Source organism: Callithrix jacchus, chromosome 5, assembly GCF_049354715.1.
Source record: "Callithrix jacchus isolate 240 chromosome 5, calJac240_pri, whole genome shotgun sequence".
Taxonomy (NCBI): Eukaryota; Metazoa; Chordata; class Mammalia; order Primates; family Cebidae; genus Callithrix; species Callithrix jacchus.
Genome location: NC_133506.1, coordinates 136,781,492 through 136,800,277, shown reverse-complemented (window position 1 = coordinate 136,800,277; position 18,786 = coordinate 136,781,492). Strand labels below are relative to the sequence as shown.

At 60.6% G+C, this 18,786-nt stretch overlaps 1 protein-coding gene across 7 annotated transcripts in view; it reads right to left on the bottom strand.

Annotated features, from left to right (window-relative positions):
* Nucleotides 1-18,786, bottom strand: part of BAIAP2 (BAR/IMD domain containing adaptor protein 2) — a 78,342-nt gene that overhangs the window by 2,630 nt on the left and 56,926 nt on the right. The window contains exons 7-14 of one of the 7 annotated variants that reach the window (XM_035302035.3): nucleotides 13,419-13,571; nucleotides 10,109-10,330; nucleotides 9,724-9,925; nucleotides 9,097-9,301; nucleotides 7,676-7,744; nucleotides 6,952-7,114; nucleotides 5,444-5,478; nucleotides 3,048-3,093 (exon numbers count right to left, since the gene is read on the bottom strand). In XM_035302035.3, the coding sequence (XP_035157926.2) occupies nucleotides 3,066-3,093; nucleotides 5,444-5,478; nucleotides 6,952-7,114; nucleotides 7,676-7,744; nucleotides 9,097-9,301; nucleotides 9,724-9,925; nucleotides 10,109-10,330; nucleotides 13,419-13,571 (1,077 nt within the window). In that variant the 3' untranslated portion in view covers nucleotides 3,048-3,065. Of the gene's footprint in view, nucleotides 1-3,047; nucleotides 3,094-3,518; nucleotides 5,001-5,443; nucleotides 5,479-6,951; nucleotides 7,115-7,675; nucleotides 7,745-9,096; nucleotides 9,302-9,723; nucleotides 9,926-10,108; nucleotides 10,331-13,418; nucleotides 13,572-18,786 lie in introns of those variants that run through there. The other 6 variants (XM_035302036.3, XM_078374908.1, XM_035302033.3 and 3 more) reach the window with 6 other exon arrangements.

The window sequence follows — 18,786 nt, the reverse complement described above, 5'->3', positions numbered from 1 at the left end:
GGATGTGACAAAGTTCAGAGCCCAAGGCCACTGCAAGGTCACTGTGCGGAAGCCACAGACATTGGTCCCTGCCAGAGGATATGTGCCAGGCCCTACCTCCTGTAGGACATGGCCCTGGGCAGTGAGTGCCTTGAACTACCCAGTGATGGCACCAGCACCTCTTATCAACTACCCAGTGAGCACCAGCACCTCTTACCAACTACCCAGTGACAACACCAGCACCTCCACCTCTCACCAAGTACCCAGTGACACCACCAGCACCTCTCACCAAGTACCCAGTGACACCACCAGCACCTCACCAACTACCCAGTGACACCACCAGCACCTCTCACCAAGTAACCACTGACACCACCAGCACCTCACCAACTACCCAGTGACAGCACCAGCACCTTACCAACTACCCAGTGACAGCACCAGCACCTCTCACCAAGTACCCAGTAACACCACCAGCACCTCTCACCAAGTACCCAGTGACACCACCAGCACCTCTCACCAAGTACCCAGTGACAGCACCAGCACCTCTCACCAACAACCCAGTGACACCACCAGCACATCCAAGAAAGTCACCAGACACATCCAAGAATGGATGGCCCTGAGGAGGCCTGCGTTGCATTCGGGGAGCTGCGAGGTGGGCAGGGCGCTGGCCTCAGGATACAGAGGCTCTGGGTTCTTTCTCCTCACTGAGAGCCACCCATCAGAGCCTCCTAAGCAAGGCCGCAGGGGTGACCAGTGGCTTTTGTAATTTTTAAATTGTATTATTTTGAGATAGTCTTGCTCTGTCCTCCAGGCTGGAGTGCAGTGGCGCAGTCATAGCTCACTGCAACCTCTACCTCTAGGCTCAAGCAATCCTCCCACCAGCACCTCACCAACTACCTTAGCCTCCCAAGAAGCTGGGACTGCAGGGGCACACCACCATGCCTGGCTAATTAAAAAATTTTTTTTGTTGAGACGGGAGTCTCCTATGTTGCCCAGGCTGATCTCGAACTCCTAGGCTCAAGAGATCCTCTTGCTTACCCTGAAGTGCTGGGATTACAAGCATGGGCCACTGTGCCCAGCCAACTGGCAGCTTTTACACAAGGCGTGGATGCCAGCGCCACAGAACCAGCTGTGGCCAGGAGGGCTGGGCGTGGGCACCTCTGCCAGGAAGGAGCTGGTCAGGGAGTCTCTCACAGCTTGGAGTTTGAGGGGCTGGGATCCCCCCACCAGCCCATGGGTGGCTCTCGGCATGTCTCAGGGATCCTATCCCGAGTCCAGCTCCCTGCGGGAGAGCAGCTGCCCACTGCAGCCCCGCAGAACCTAGGTGCGCTTTGGAATGTGGGCAGCTACCTAGGATCATTTCCTGAACCAACTACTTGAACATGAAACAGAAAGATGCCGAGAAGAAACAGAGCCATCACAAAGTGTGTTTCGACCAGTTAGGCGCCGCCAGAACAAAAGTGGGTGGACAGCACCTGATCTGCCGCCTCCAGGTCAACTGTTCCTCCGTGTCTTCAAAAGGTCGGCCCTTCTGGAATCCAGTCCAGCGTGAGTGCTTGGGCCTCCACTGACAAGGAGTGTGGACAGCGGCCAGGGGCGCTCAGCCTTTCACTCTCATTCCAAGACCCCCTTCCCAGGGCCCAAAGCTGGGGCACGGCAGGGTGGCGACAGCTGGGGGAGTCCCTTGACCAACCGCAAGTGGCTTTCAACACCCCCAATCCCAGCTGAGTTGTCAGACCAGGCTGATGGTGTGGCCAGGAGACTGACCCCTGGCGCTGGGGAGCAGTGCTGAGCTGAGATGAGCACCACCGCCCTACTGGCACTGCTGCGTGGGTCTCTGCCCTCCTCCACGGGATGTGGTCCCTGACAGAGGCTGTGCCAGCCTCACCTCTGAGCCTTCACCCCTCCCAAGCCTCACCAGGCAAGGGCAGCACAGCCCCCTCAGCTCAGAGGGAGCTGGGGAAGTGGGGGTCTCGGAAGGGAGGAAGATGGAGGAGGAAGGCAAGGTAGCGGCCAGGACCAGCGCAGTGCATCTGGAGCTTCAGGAGCAGTTTTCTACAAACCTCCAGAACTCGTCCTGAATCTCAACTACAGAAAGGGAGCGACACAAGACGGGGTCACTGATCTGCCTGTGGCCTGGCTGCCCATGGGCCGGGATGCCTACTGTGACCACCAGGGAGACTTGGGGACTGCTGTCCTTTGTGAAGGATGCGGGCACTGGCTCTGCAGAGTCACCCTCCCAGCAGCTTGGGGACAGGAGGGTAGTGGGAAGCAGGACCTGCCTAGACACCAGTGCTGGGGATTGGAAGGTGTGGGCAAGGTCCCCTCCCCTCCACAGGCAGAGGGCCTGCTCCTGCACAGCCTGGCACATCCCAAGTATACACTGGAAACCAGGGAAGTGACCCCCTCAACTCTGGAGGAAACAGGCTCAGACTCCGACTCCAGAGTCCCACTGGAACTGGAGCCATAGAGGCCCAGTGCCCCGGAATGAGCATCAGCTCCAACCTGGACCCAGCGGCCTCCAGGTCTGCAGAGCCAGACAGGATGCTGCATTGTCTTGGGACCACGCTGTGGGGCTTGGGGGACAGAAGCAGCATGCCCCAGTGGCCATGGAGCTCCCCCAGGCTGTCCCCAGGACCCCAACCACAGTCCCAAAGGCATACACCCAGAGGAGCCCAAGCCGGCGCTGCAGGTCAGGTGGGAAAGGCCCGGCCCTTAGCTCCTTGCCAGTCACCCTTTGACTGTAACCAAGCGCCGGCAGGGCAGGAGAGGACCAGATAGAGGGTCAGGGCCAGAGCTACACTCAACAGTGAACAGTGGGAGGAGCCCCGGGCACAGCCAGCCAGAGCCCAAAAGCTTCCAAGATGGCGGTGGGAAGGAGACCATGAACCCAAGGAGGGAACCCGGGAGAGGAGAAGGCCCGACACCCAGAGCAAGAGACAGGCTCAGCGGACCCCCGGCCCCACCAGGCAGCTGGGCCTTCCCCACCCAGGCTGCGTGGCTGAGGACAGAGGACCGGTGTAGAGCTGCTGGAGAGGCCACTGACCACACGAGAATGTCAGGCAACTTACTAACTCTAGTCAGGCGGCTCAGAATCTGGCCACTTCCACATCAGCGCTGCAAGGAAACACAAGGCTCAGTTGGAGGCGGCATGGGGTCTGAGGATTCGGCGCAGAGGAGGGGGCCACGGGCAAGCTGCCTGGAGGAGACCTAGGACCCCAGAGCACGTGGAGCCAGCACATGGCTGGGGCTCCAGCTCTCCCAGATGGACAGCGCCTGCAGAGCCTGCCTCGCTCACAGGCCCAGAGGGAGCCAGAAACCTGCCTCAGCCGCAGGCAGCCCGCACTCTCCCCGGGGGCTACGGGCCCCCCAGAACTCTGTCAGAGTGAGCGACTGTCACTAGGCTGGCACGGTTTGCAAGCCCCGGTTATTCCAGCAGACGACTGAGTGCCGAGAAACCACCCGGCAGAAACGGGCACGAAGCGGGGCCCCCATGGCCCAGACGCACGCCGGGTCTGGGAAAGAGGTCCATACCCAACTTGTGCAATAAATAAAACTTTTATTCCAACAAGTAACTGCAGTACAGGGCACAATTCCGATTTTAAAAAAAGGAAAGGAAACAGGAAAAAATATGTTGAGCACTTTACATCTTCATACAAGTGTTGCTGTTTTGTGTCTACATTCATCCATTGAGCATGGAGTCCCCTGGATTTGAAATCTTTAGCACAGCGGGAGCGCCAGCGCGGAAGGGTCTCTACACAGGGCCCGGTCCGGCCATGTTTTCCTTAATGTCGCGCAGTCCGCGGCTTGAGCTGCTCCCACACAAACACTACCAGCCATGTCCCAGTCTGCGGGGAGCTGTGCGGGAGGCTTTTGCTAAACCACATCAGATAAAGGAGCATCTCGGCTTCCCGGGGCTCCCACCGGCAGGCAGGCGGGCGGGGCTGGGCTGTGCCTGCACCCACTCCCCAGAGTTCAGTGTGTGAAGAGACAATACCAGTAGCCAGTGAGTCCACTGTGTTTGTTTCCAAAGTCACCAAGACACACAAAAAGACGAGAGCGTTTAGGAAGAACCAGGCAGGGACCGCCTGCTTCTCCCAGGTGGGAGGCCTGGGTGTGGCGTGCCCAGAGCTGCCCTCCCCTGGCCAGGCCCAGCCCACACACCCTGTCCTGGCAGCCAGGTAGCCCGGGGCAGCCTCAATGCCCTCACAAGGCTGGTCAAACGAATATGGGGGTGGGGTGGTCTCTGGAGGTCTTTGGAATGTCCATGTGTGGCCGGGCAGTGCCTGTCCCGGACCTCGCTCCTGCCGGTGCCCAACAGGAGGCAAGGCCACCCTGCCTCTCTGCTCTATGTACACCTGGCCCTTGGCGTCCGGAGGGAGAAGCCCTCGGGTGCCCGGGCCCGGCCTCCCTCACAGGAGTGGCCGGTTTCCTCAGGAGGCCCCCTGAGCTTGGCATAAGCCCTTTCTCTGTGCAGCCCTTGACGGGGGCCAGGGCAGCCAGGGACTCCAGCACCTTCCCCGTCCGGACAGAGGCCAGTGCGCCAGGGAGTCAGATGCGAGATAGCGGTGCACACACCGGAGTCCATGCAGATCGGGTTTTGTTTTTCAGGAAAAAAAAGTGCTTTTTCCTGTTTTTCTTTTTTTTTTTTTTTTTTTTTAATAATTTTCTTTTTCTTCAAACTTTAGACCTGGCTCACGGCGAGTCTGAGAAAAGCAGTGAGTGCCACAGACACTGCAGGGTGGGTCCTGCCTGGCAGTTTCTGCTCGAAAGGCTGGGACACATGGGGAGGGGCGTGTGAACACAGGGCGGGTGGAGCAGCACCATGGACCCTGGGGGATCACAGAGTCTGGGGTCACCAACCAAAAGGCAGGGGGCAGGTGGGAAAGAAAACCCAAGAACAAACCAGCGAGAGCTGAAGAGGAAAATGGACGGAGACCAGGGGGGAGGCGCGGAAGCTCTTCAGAGCAGCGGCTGCCTGGGGTCAGCGTCCTCACACTGTGGACACCAGCGTGCCGCTGCCACTGCGAACAAAGCACAGGACGGCTGCCCAGCTGCACACTGCTGCTGGCCACCGGCAGCACATCCACCCACACCCAGAAATGCCCCTTCCAGTAGCTCCCTCAGGGAAGGCCCAGGACAAGAGTGGAGCACAGGCTGCGGGCAGAGGAGGCTGCAGCCCCGGCCATCAATGGCGGCCTCAGCTACCTTCCCCAACCCTGCCCTTGCCTGACATGAATGGGGCCGGCCCAATGCCAGGAAAGAGGGGCAGGGCCCAGGGGCCTTCCCGTGCCACTGGGAGAGACCAGGAGGCCCTGGGGTGTCCCCAGCTCTGGCAGGGGTGAAGGGCCAGGCGGGGCCCTAAAGGAAGAAGAGTTGACCCCAGGTCCTAAGAGAGAGACCTGCCCTGACCCAGCCTCTTGCAGACCCACCACAGTCCCACAGACAGGTCTGAAAGCCCCCTTACCTGCTCATGGACCGTGCTCCATAGTCTTCCAGACCCTGGGGGCAAAGGTGGAAACAGGTCAGGCCAGGTGACAGGGCTGCGGTCACCCCCCTCCGGTGCCTGTACATACCCGCAGTGATCCTGCCTGGGCAGGGTTCAAACCCTGTTCCCTTGGAAGGCTCCCCATCTCCTGGCCCAGCACTCAGAGGCCTGCCTGGAGCCCTGGTCCCTGTGGTGAAGTGATGACTGCCCAAATTAATGGGGATGCCTCCTCCAGCCAGCGGCCAACTCAGACTGTGTGCATGTGGCACACTCCAAAGCACAGGCAGGACTGGCCGCCTGGGACCCTCTGCCTGACCCCAGGGCACCTACAGCACCTCACCCATGCCTGGGTGGGCCCCTGGGCCAGGGGACCCAGGCCCAGATCCCAGCTGCAGTTTGCTGGAAATTTGTCATATGTACCATCACAGACCCTGGGAGGGTGACACTGCCCAGGAGGAGAGCCCAGGTGTAGGGCTGGGGCTGGCTATGACCTTTAGCTGCCAACATGGGCTGGCCCACGGCTTGGGGCAGGTGCAGACCCCGCCACGGCTCTCCCAGCACAGAGACCAGCTTGTGGCATCCACGGCCCAGAGCCCGGCCCTCTCCAGCTTGCCTCCTGCGGCCTCAGCTCAGGCTGTCAAGCTGGGGGCCCCTCACTTGTGGGTCAATGGCTGAGCGGTCACCCAGGCTGCTCACATCTTGGAAAACTGGGTTTTCTACTCTCTACCCACTGCCTGAGGCCCAGCCCTGTAGCCTGGCTCTGGGAGCAAGGCTGCTACCCCGGCCAACATCCCACACACTGAACCTCTGGCTGAGGAGCCCCAGGCCAATAGGGGTCTCCTCCCTGGATGGGGTGGGCTGGACCCAGCAAGCTGTGAAGCACCCTCACACCCTGCCCCAGCCTAGATAATCACAACCGCCATGATCCGCGGCTTCCTGGGACCCATGCCAGGGCCAAGGACCCAGGCCCTGATCCTACACCTCTGGCCTTCTGGCACCAAAAGGCCCACACTGACTGGAAGAGGCCCGCCACGTGCCAGGGCTGAGCAGCAAGTGCTCCATCCATGGCTGTGACTGAGGGAGCCCCGAGGCTCTCAGGAAGGAATCCTGGAAGCCAGGCCTTCCCTGACCCCCCTGGCTCTCCCAAGAAGTGGCAGTGTCCAGGCCCACCCCTAGGCCAGCCACTTCCCAGCCCAGACGCTGTCCCCGTGGGCAGAGCAGTGAGCTGTCCATGGCTGGCTGAGGGCACCTTGAGTGACGGGCCAACCCCAGCCCAAGCGTGCCCACAGAGGGAGCCTGCTGGGGCAAGGTGGGTGGCCTGTGGTCAAAACAGGGGTGTGCACACACGTCCCAAATCACAGAGTCTTCACCCCAGAGCTGCCCAAAGAGACCCAGACCTCCAGGCGCCTGGCCTGTCAGCGGAGGCTCCAACGTGGGACTATAGGCTGAGCCCACCGTTCCACCTGTGAGCCTCCCCGCTTGCTGACCTGGGAGAAGGCAGGCACGGCCACGCTGTAGGGCCTCTGCTTGAAGCCACTGGCTGTCTGGGCAGGGAAGGCCCGGGAGGTGGCGCCGTAGTCAGGGGGCGGGATGGCCAAGTCGTCCTTGTCTAGGAGGTTGCCCGTGCTGCTGCTCTTCCCTTGCTGCAAGCTGCAAGGACAGAGACTCAGAGGCGGCCCAGCAGACCAGGCCCCTGACACCCCGCACCCTGTTCCTGGATGGCCCACCCTCACCTATCCCACACCACATGCGGGTAGGCTGCTCTCAGGCCAAGGCCGAAGCCCTGGGGACAATGGGCCAGGCCAGTCTGGCTGGCCTGCTGGCCTGCTGGCCTGCTGGCCTGCCTGCCTCCCTCCCTCCCTCCCTCCCTCCCTCCTCCTGGGCCTGAAGCTGAGCCAGGATGATTCTAGAGGGGCTGGGCTGCCACGGCAATCCCCGACCCTCCCAGCAGCCCTAACCCCTACCAGCTTTCAGCTGTGATTCTTTCAGCTGGGAAGCCAGGTCCCCCACACACCCGGTGCCCAGGAGCTGTCCTCACAGCACCTACCTCCTGCACTGGTATCCCCAGGGCTCAGGCCCCGCTGCACAGAGCACCTCTGTGCCTCCACCCATAAGGAGCTGGAAGCCCAGCCCAGCTCTCTGAGCCCAGGGGCCTGGTCATCCCCTCTCCAGAGCTAGGGACCTTGCCCTCCCATCAGGCCCAGTGCTCACCTCATGTGCAGCCTGTCACTGCCGTCGCTGTCCAGGACCCGGGTGTAGGAGAAGGGAAACCAGCCCCGCCTGGAAGAGAGGCCCCAGGTAAGAGCCACGTTCAGCCTGGAGATCCCAGGTGGGGCAATGACCCTCCATCCCCCATGACCACCATCTCCGCCAGCCACTATCCAAGCCCATGTCCCTCTAGCTCCCCAGCATGGCTGCACCGCTGTCTCTGGAGGAACAGATGCCAGTGCTCCAGAGAGACCAAGACCCCAGCCCATTTCCACTGTGTGCTCAGCCTCATGGGGAAGGCAGCCTGGGCTGGCGCCATCCTTATGGGAACTGCCGGCCCCACCAGACCCAACTGCAAGGCCCCAGGGCCCAGGCAGAGCCATCAATCCAGCTTTGCAGCCCCAGCACCATGCTGAGCCACGGACAGGAACAAGACCGGAATGGCCACTGGAAGAGGTGGAGCAGCCTCCTGGGAGACCCCTGCCCTCAGGCCCCTCCCCAGGCCTCTTGGGAATCCCCCCACCCTCAGCCTCCTCCCCAGGCCTCCTGGGAGACCCCCTGCCCTCAGCACCCCCCAGGGGGCACAGGAAGGCACAGATGTCAGGCCCTTTTCCCATCTTACCAAGAGATACACCCACACAAACACAGCCCTGAGAAGGGAGCCCGACCCAGGCAGTCCCCAGGTCTAGCGAGGGCGGCACCATGGCCCAGCCTCTCTGCAACAACATTCACGTAAACTGGGGAGATGCAGCCCCCATCTGACTCCATGAGGTGACTTCTAGAACTCCAAACTGTAGAGCCCATCAGGTGTGTGAAAGAGTTGAAGACCAAAAGAAGGCTTCGATCTCAGGATGGCCAGGCCCTGCTCTGCGTCTGTGAACTGCGGGAAACTCATGCCCCACCCACAGGGCTTCGGCCAGATGTGCCAAGTGTGCACACGTGTGGTACGCCACGCTCTGTGCCAAACTGAGTGGCAGAGGGAGGCGATAAAGCAAGGTCACCAGACTCTGTGGTGGAAGACCTCTGGCGGAGGGGTGGAAATCCCTGGCGTCGGGGGAGACCCCTCCTGTTAGGGGAGATCCCTGCCGGGAGGTGGTGAGGTAAAGAACCCTGCCAGGGGGAGGACGCCTGCTGGTGGGAATACCCTAGGTCATGCTTGCTCTGGATGCCCACGTTTTCTAAGGCAAGAACCTGCACAGTCAGTCTGAATACAGCAAGGTTCCAGTGCATCTGAGCGCCACCATCCTGCACACTTGCTGCAGGCAGCAGACCCTGGACCCGCCCCCAGCACATCTGAGTGCCACCCCGCACGCTTCCTATAGACAGTGGCCTCTGATCCTGCCCCCAGCACAGCTGAGCTGCCACCCCGCATGCTTGCTGCAGGCATCCATCTGCCCCTGGACCTTGCCAGAGCAAACACTCACATCTTGGTCTTCTCACTCTCTCCGTAGTGCCAGCCATCACGGGCCTCAGGCACCAGCAGGGTAATGAGGTCACCCTCCTTGAAGCTTAGCAGGGTGCTGTTGTCTCCAGCAGCATGGGAGAAGATGGCCTTCACCCGCATGCGGCCGTTGCGCTCCAGGCCTGCTGCCATGGAGCTTGAGCGAGGCAGAGTCTTGTTTTCAGCTGCTGGGACAAGGGACATGTAAGGGGACTCTGCCCCGCCCCCCTCTTGCTGGCAGCAGAACCCAGGGAGCCTGGTGGAGGTACCAACAGTGCAGCCGCCTGTGCACCAATGAGTGTGAGGCATTCCTGGGACGGCTAAGCTCTCCTAAACAGCAGCTACCTGCTCACAAATGGCTGCTGCCTGTAGGAGCCTGATAACCCTGTACCCCACTCATGCCCCCACTGAGCACCAGAAGCTTAACAGCAGGGAGCTGAATGCTGCGCAGGCACACATGTACCACACACATGTAGGCACGCACACACACAGTCACACTCTTGTGAGCCTCAGGGTCTCCCAGGCCTCTAACTTTGGGGTGTGGTATGACTATAGGGCCTGGGGAAGTGCGCCCAAGTACCCCAGCCCAAACCCCCAGCGGAGCCCTTACTGGTGGCATAGCTGTTTTTTGGGGTCACGCTTTTGCGCACGGGGAGCGTGTTGGAATAGGAGTCACTCAGCTTGCTCTGAGACTGCGGAGGAGACAGGGATTTGGGCTGGGCAGCCTTGCGGTCAGTCCAGGGGCTATAGTCCTCGCCATCCGGGCCTGCCACGCCATTCATGATGGGTGTGTTCTCCTGGGCAGACATCCGCTGCAGGGAAGGAGTGGAGCAAGCTGTTACTGAAGCCCACCCCGGGCAAGGTGGGGGGAAGAGAACCCTCCAGCCCCTCAAGCAGGGGCCCTTGGCCTCTGTACCCTGGCCACTCCCCCACCCCCGAGAACAAGCCGCCCTCCCACCCACACCCGTGACGCTTTCTCGAGGCCACAGACTCACCCCAACAAACGGTGCCAGCTCGGGCGGTACTGGCAGGGGCTTGGCCCCCGGAATGGGGTCAGAGATGACCAGGTTGGACTTGGAGGCTGACAGGGCGCTGGGGAGGGCGGCGCCATTGCTGGCCACCTGCTGCATCAGCTGCACAGCACGCTCCGGGATCTTGCTGGGGTCGGCACAGGCCTGTTGCCACAGCGGCAGCTTCTGTGCCAGAAGCTCCTTGCCCTGAAGCGGAAGAAGCCAGAAGGGAGGGGTCAGGACAGCTCAGGGCCAGGCACCCTCTGGGGCTGGGGGCTGCTCTTCACCAGGTGGCGCCTCTCACTGGGATAGGCCACCCATGAGCCCCTGACCCCAACGCACAGAAGCAGCTGCCGGAAAAGGGCCCAAGAGGCGACCAGAAGCCGTACAGCTGGGGGACCTCCAGGGATGAGATCAAACCCAGGCCCAACCTCCGTGGGGCTCATCAGGGCCTGGAGGAAGAAGAAATGGACAGGGGCGCACAAGGTCAAACCCTGGTGGGCAAACCCCAATGTGCTAGGAAGGCGTCCCAGGTGGCCGGGAGCTTGCTGCCCAGTGAGGGTCAGGTCAGGCTGCTGAGGGCAGGAAGTCGGCCCCGACAGATGCACTGAGGCTCTTTGCTCCATACACCACCTGTGTGCCCTGGAGCTCACTCTCCCTCAGCCACATTCTGCAGCCTGCTGGACACAGCAGACTGGCTGAGCACAGTGGGATAAAGAATAAGGAAGCCACAGGCATGGCAAAAGGTTCTGGGACTGGGGACCAGCCACACCTGAGTCCTGGGTCCGAATCCAGTAGCCCCTGCCCCTCCTTGCCATTTGGCCTAAACAGACTGCAGGGCCTGGATCCCCGGGACCTCAGACCCCAAGCCCAGGGCCAGAACTGCTATGTCTCTGGCACTTCTGGGGGCTGCTCCAACTTTCACTGCTCCCCTCACTCATCCTTGTTCCCTTCTACAGTGGCTGGGCACCCACGTGGGGGACCACAGAAGGCTCTGGACAACAGCCCTTTTAGACCAGGGGTCCACAAACCACAGCCTGAGGACTTGCCTCCTGTTTTGTAAACAAAGTTTTATTGGAACACAGCCATGCGTCTATTTGTGAATCGTTTATTCATGGCTGTCCTCACACTGCAATGACAGAGCTGGAGACCGCGTGACCCACAGAGTCAAAAGCATGAACTCTGGCCATTCAGAACATCTACCGAGCCCTGGCTTAGATCGGTGGTAGAGCAGTGAATCTTGGGGGGTGTGGAGAGGCCATCAGGGACCAGCACCAGGGCAGACACCCAGGTTATACCAACCTCACAGCAGCACGGCCCCAACACAGTGGCCACGAGCTAGTGTCACCCCTCCACCCCGAGAGCCCCGTGGCTGCCTTGGGGCAGGCCCGACAAGCACCAGGGAGCTACCAGGAACTGCCCTGGGAGGAGGCCACCCTCACACCCTGACCCCTGCCCAGAGGCTTGTCCAAGTGGGTCTCTGGGACCCGGGTCTCTTCCACACATGCCCAGGAGCTCAGTTGCTGCCTCTGCATGGGCACAATCTGCATCCCCTCTGGGAAGACAGCGGCACCTGCAGCCAGCAGCCCGGCCTCCCTGCCCTCTGTCCCTGCCAGCAGCACTCTGGCCACTGAAAGCCCAGTATCACTCCCTGGCCCAGTCACAGGCCCAGGCCCCTCCAGAGGGCACAGACACCTGCAACTATCCTGGGTCTAGCAGGTGGAAGGTCTGTATTCCACAGCGCCCCCTGCCCAGCAGCTGGAGTAGCAAGGCTGCAAGGTTGCCTCCAGAAAACATGGGTGCTGAAGCCGACCTCGCCTGCACCTGCCCACAGCGCCTAGCAGGCCCAGGCCGGCAGGAGGGGCCTCTTCAGGGAGGGAGGAGCAGCTGTCTCCTGGGTGTCTCCAGACCGTGGGGAGCGGAGCACTGATTCCGTATCACGTGATAATTGAGGGGAGAACAAGTGTCAAGGTGTAGCTCGTGAATCCCTGGGACCCCTTATTTTAGAAAAACATGACCAGGGACTCCCTGGTGGGCTTGCTACTGAACTACACATTCTAAGATCTTGGGATGTTCCAGAATGTTCCAGGGGACACATCTGATTCCATCCCAGCTCCTACCCATGGACTACAGGTGAACAGGGACCTGCTAGCCCTGCCTGTTCCTGGTGGGGAATCTGACCTCTGGGCCTCGCGTGCTCTGGGGGCTAAGTCAGCCTTCTAGGAAGGGTTCCCCTTGCTCGTACTGGGGCTCAGGACATCTGTCTAGGGGGCTTCTGCAGCCTCTCCCTGAGGAGCTTGCTCCTAGTTCAGCAGGGCTGGGCTTGGTCCTGGGACATGGCAGATCCCAGGGTGGGAATGACCAGGCTAGGGATGCCTAGCAGGAAACACAGGGCCATAGGACTGTGCCAGGGGTAGGCAAGAGAGTCTACGGGCTCAAGGAGGGGCCCTCAGCAGATGGGGACAGAAGGGTGTCTCTGAGGTCATGAGGGACCCAAGGCCCCACTTGAGACCCCAGTGGCTCGGGGGTGCAAGCAGAGGTACTGAAGGCACAGGTCAGAGAGCCTGTGAGCCAGGGGAGGACCCTGTGACCAGATGTGTGTCCCAGAGAGGCCCCTCTGGAGCATCGTGGGAGGGGCTAGGGGCTGCCTGAGAGCCAGGCGGGGCCCCTGGCTGCCCAGGAAGCAAAGAGGTAGGGCAGGTTTGGGTTGGGTGACGAGTGGCATGTTCACGTAGGACAGCCAAGCTGTGGCAGCTGCTGGACCTGGGGCCAGTGGCATGGTGGTCTTGGGTGGCTGCGGACCCAGGCTTAGGGCTGGGATTCCTCAGCACCTCAGGTGAGCAGAGCCATGAGCCCAGAGGCTGTACCCCAGGAATGTGGATTGAGGAGACACAAGAGGAGCAAGTAAAGACAGAGGCCACCCACCAGATGCCCCACTAGGATTCCTACACCCAGCAGGAACAAGACCATCCCCAGCATGGCACCGGACTGTGCCTCGCCAGGACATGGCAATGACAGAAGAGTCAAGAACGTTCTTCTAGACGAACGTTCTAGATGGACTTGAAAGCCCATCAGACCCTCCCTGGTTGCAGGTGGCAATTCTAATGTGAGTCTTCAAAATGTCTGCGCCCTGTGACCTGGTAACTCTCCTAGAACTCCATCCCCAAGAAAATCTGAAATAAACCGGAGTTCAAGCCCAGACACTGCCCTGGTGTGTTCCCGGGGCTGGGGCAGGGGCCTAGGTCATTTCTGCCAGCGAGGTCCAGTGCCATGGCGCAGCCCCGAGCCACCTCACCTTGGAGTGGTAGGCTGCGGAGTTCTTGGCCACGGCGCACTGCTTCTCCACCAGGAAGCAGAAGCGCCTGCGCTCCTCTGTCAGCGCGGTCTTGTAGCCATCAGACACGTAGTTCTCCAGCTCGCCCTGCTTGTTGCTGATGGCGTCGATGTACTGCAGAGGGAAGAGGACAGAGGCTCAGTCGGCGGTGGGGGGATGCCTGTCAGGCCCAGCTCAGGGCAGCCCCACAGACTCAAAGACACGCCCCATCATGCAGAACAGAGGCAGGAAACAGAATAGGGTCTGCAGCCACTCAGGAGATGACCCAGGAAGCTTCAGCCTGATGACCGTGCCCCCCCAGGAGGCCTCAGCCGCCCCGGACCACTCTTGGTGAGCTGAGCATCCTGCCTCCAGCGGGAGGCCCTGGCAGGGGGGCCGGCGTCACCACCTCAGGGCTCCTGTTGGGCGGCGGGGTCATGTGCACCACCTGTGGCCAAGGCCCAGAAACCTGGATGTGGATGCACCCCAGCTCCATGGGCCCCAGGATAGCTTCTTGGTCCGCCCCTGTCGCCTGAAGCATCCTCACCTATGCCTGTGCCTACAGGGCGCCTCCATCTCCACCAGCAGGAGAGGCAGGAAAAGCAGGAGAGGCAGAAGAACTGGAGTCCATGACACTGGCTGAGGGCCCCAAGGAAGCCCTCTGCCGCAGAGGGGACCTGGGGCACACCTCACCTCTTCTCTCACCAGCTCCAGCTCTGAGCGACGGGGAGCGGGGCGGTGAGACACCTGGCCAACTGTTTTCCAGAGGAGCGCTCACCGAGGGAAAACGTGAGAAGGACGTTTGTGGGAGGATCAGACAAGAGGTCACTGCGCAGAAGCTGGAGGCCCAGAAAGCAAGACCCGTGTCCGAGGGGACAGCAAGGTCTGGCCATGCTTGTCAGAACAGGATGAGCCCAGGTGATGGGCCAGCACAGAGCAAGGAATGAAGAGTGGGCCTGACTGCTGCCCTCCTACCTCGGAGCTGCCCGAGTGCCCACCTGGATGTCCCATGGGATGGGGAGAATATGACCCGGACAAACATGGAAGCTTTGGAAACCCCCTTAGCCTTGGCAGGTGTCCTGGGCACAGGAAAGACAGGTAGTCAACCCAGCCTACAATCAAGGGCAGCCAGCAGGCAGCCCTGACCCTGCCCTGGCAGTCGGCCCCTCTGTAACCCTTGCAACGGAGGCCCCAGCTCTGACCCTGGCAGCTGCCACATCCCAGCCACGCTGTGCTTCCTAGTGGGCACACAGTCCTCTCAGGAAGGGTTCCGGCCAAAAAGATAGAGAAACCACTCCAGCCAAAACGGTTTCCCCAAAAGAAAAACCGAGTCTCAACCTGATAGAGCCTCCAGATCTAGCTACCAATCCTGAACGCACCAGCACAGAGGGTACACTGAAGAGCCAAGACCCCACCACTGCACTCCAGTCTAAGCAACAAGAGCAAACTCCGTCTCAAAAACAAAAAGGCACAAACGTAGACTAGTAAATCCACAGGGACAGAAAGTGGGATGGAGGCGGCCGGGGCTGGGGGCTGGGAGCTGCTGTTTCATGGGAACAGAACTTCCATTTGGGAAGATGGAAAGTTCTGGAGATGGAGAGTGGTGATGATCACACAACCATGTGAACTCGCTAATGCCGCTCAACCATGCAATTTAAAAATCGTTACCATGTTCAATGTATTAGCCAAGTGTACTTTATCACAGTAAAAAAACTCTTTACAGAAGTGGTGCAAGCAAACAGCTGAGCCCAGGCCTTTCCGCGTGGGCTGAGGGAGAAAGTTGGAGAGGGAGAGTCTGGGGGAAAGAGTGAGGAAGAGACTGAGGGCAGCCGCTACCTCCCAGGCCCTGGACCATGCTCACGCCCTGGGTGGAGGTGCCTCCCAGCTTGCCCCTGGGTGCCGGGCTTGCTGTGTAACTCACAGGGCCAACAGGGCTGTGGGGGGCAGTGACGGTCCTGAACCCCAGGGCGCTCTGCTGCTGTCCCTCCAGGAAGAGCATATGCCTACCCACCTGCTGCCAGTCACTCCATGACCCCAGCTGGCAGATTACGTGCCTGAGGTCTGGGGAAGTGCATGGCACCACAGCACTGTGGCACAGCCAACACCTGGAACCCGGGGTTCCCAATTCCAAAACCCTGGCCTGACAGGGGGCAGGGTCAACTAGGGCCCTGGACATTGATGGCTCTCTGGTTTTGAAGGCTGGAAACTTTCTGTCCTGAAACCCTGATGAGGCTGTGGGTAGCCACTGAGGGCAAGGGAAGAGCACCCCAGGCATAGACCTTGTCCCCAGGGAGACACCCAGACCCCTCCTGGGTGACCACAGGGTTCTGGCAGCTTCAGCATGGAGCTGGCTTCTCCTCTGCAGGAAGATCTTCTCAGTTCTCCTCTCCTGTGCCCACCCACCTTGGGATGAGCCCCTACCGGCCTCAGGGACATAGCTCAGACCCCCATCTACCGGGACCGCCATCAATGAGTAGCCAGTTCAGAATTGGCCCTTGAGAAGGCACAGCCTCCGCAAGGGGGCGGCCTCCCCCAACTGACTCAGCCTCAAGGCCGCCCTGCCCACAACTCTGACTCAGCATGGGTGGGCGGCGCCAGGCTGGGTGGGCGGTGATCAGAGCAGCCTGTTCCATCTGCCTACCCTCCACCACACCCCAAAGCCTCAGCTACATGGTGAGGACCAGCCTGGTGGGGTGTGGGTAGGTCCCAGTGCTACCCCAGGGTGCTGGCTCTGCCTGCTGGCCAGTGCAGTGTGAGCAGACCAGGCTGTCCCCGAGGCCTTGGCCTGCCCAGCCACATCCGCCAACACAGAGCCTACCACTGCCCTGCCTTTGCAGCCCACCTTGCCTTCCCTCACTAAACCCTACCCTCCCTCAAAACAGCTGACTTGCTACCCCTACCTCTAACAGGTTTTCACCCTCCAGAGGTACCATAGGGCCTGGCCACAGGGTCATCTAAAAAGGACCTGAAATGGCATTTGGGAAGCAAGAAGTTTGATCACAGGCAAGAAGCCCTTTAAGGCAGGCTTCAGCAGACTTTCCAGCAAGCTCTGCTCCATGCTGAGGCTCTGTCACTGCCCCCACCACCGCCTCCTCCTCCTCCGCAGCTGGAGCATGAAGTACTTTTCCTCTAGTTACGCAACGTGCATCTACCAGGGCTTCCTGTTCCTGCTCCCAAGAACCTCCAGTGACCTCTGAAGCTCCTTCTCCAGAAGGGGCTGGAGTGGGCTAGCCAGATTTGGGGGTACCCTGAGGCCCGGGGAGGGCACGGTGGCCATGGCCAGGACACAAACTGCAGCCACGGAGGAGGGCATGGGGTGTGCTGTGCTCCAGTGTCACCTGGCTGCTGGGCTCCTCTCCCGACCTTCAGAATCAAAGGGACTGGGTGGGGAAGGCACGCTCAGAAACAGGGGGGCTTGTGCCAGAGAGGCCTGGAGATAAACACCCACCCGTGCCCCTGTGACATCACCCAGAGCAACACCTAGGCCTGGCTCAAGGCTGCCCACAGGGTCCTGCCCCGCTCCTCCCCCAGGGAACTACCAGGGATGCTGCCTCCAGGCTTTGAGTGGCCTGTGATGGGGTGCCTGCCTTGGTCCCAGACCTCATGTACAGGAGCGCACAGAGGAGCTGTGTGGTGCCCAAAACCCCTTAAGTGGGGCAGCCTCAGGAATGTGTGCAAGGTTCCACAGGGAGACCCCCAACGCACCCCATCATCAGGCTTCTGTGCCTTTCCTGGGGACTTTCCTAGTGGTGGCCAGCCCAGAGGGCATGGTGGGCAACTGTGTCCCAAGCCCAAAGCCAGAGAGCGCTCAGCAGGAGATCCACAAGAGAAACTGAGGCACTGAGAAAAGGCAGGCCCAGGGGGCTGCCCAGAGCCACAGCCTCCACACGGGTTGCCGTCTAAACAGGACTCGGGGAAAGGGAAGGGGCTGCTTGGCGAGGTCACTCCAGGACAGCAGTGTAAACCAGGCTGCAGGGCCCCCTGGGTCTCCTCACCCTGAGAACGGCACCTTCTGAACCCAGGCCCCTGGAGCCCATCTGGCTACCCACCCTACAGGCGGTTTCTGGGTTTTTAGGCTACGGTACTTTCTCACACTCACTCTTGGTCCCTGGGGGAGAGTACTGCGAGGGGCACTGGCCTCATTAGCAGGGTCTGGCAGCCTCCTGGCTGGGGAGGGAGTGGTATTTTATTTTTAAAGCTTCCATTTACTCAAAGGAGCCCCATAAATGACTGGGAGTGGCACACAGGTCACAACAGAACCCCAGGGGAAGTTGGGGGAGAGAAACTCTGGCTGCACAGTGCTCCAACAGGGCCCCCCAAATCCTGGGGACAGGGAGGAGCGATGGTCCCTGAGTTGCAAGGCACAAAGGCCTGCCCCCAAGGGACGAGGGAGCTCACACCTACCGCCTTGGAGCCTGCGTCAGCACATGACACGCGGCTGCCACTCTGTCTAGGAATGGTAGCACCTCTCCTCACGTCCTTTTCCAGGACACTAACTCCTCACAGAGAGAGACCACAACTGCAGTCTAGATCCTGGAAATCTAGGCCAGGTGGGAGCTTAATCCCACAGGGGCTGGTGCAGGGACAGGGAGGAGAGGAGGTGGCGGCCAGCGCTGCAGGGCCTGGCCACTCTGACCTGCTGTTGGATGGGGACGCCCCATCTGAGCTGTGTGGAAAGTGCAGGGGACAGAGCTCGGCCTGGCCCGCACCGCCGACCTCGAAGCCCACCATTTGCAATGGCCCTGAGGCTCCCCATGGGCGGGCAGTCCCAGTGGCCGGCCCCCTCCAGTCCCCGCCTGCTGCTGAGCCACCGGCTGTGTGCTTAGCTGGGTGCCATGGCAACAGCGCTATGGAAACACCCAGCTGAAAGCATTTAAGACCCACAGAACACTCCCACTGAGTCACCCTGGGCTGAACAGCCCCGTGATCAGAGAAGACAAAAGTGATCAGAACACATCTCTCCTCTCTGCAGCATTCGGTGACTCAGAGTGGGGGAGAGGCCTTCCAGAAAAAACCAAGGCGGCTTTGGTTTACCTCATCGGCTACCGAAGCCTCCATTTCCCATGTCCCTCAAAAAATTGCATGTAGCCCCCAGGTCCCTTGCAGTGTATGAATGAGAACGTAATTCTCAGCCTCCAGCTGTCACCACGGGCGGACAGGCCAGCTGTGGTGTGTGGGGTGAGAAGCAGGCGCCCCAAGGAGCACACGGTCACTGGCCAAACCCACTGACCAGGCCTCCGGCTCTGACAGGCGCAGCACCCAGGCAGAGGAGGGAGGGCAGCTGTGGCAGGGTTCAGGAGATGGGAGGACCCTTAAATTTCACACTGAACACACGTGCTCAGAGTGAGAC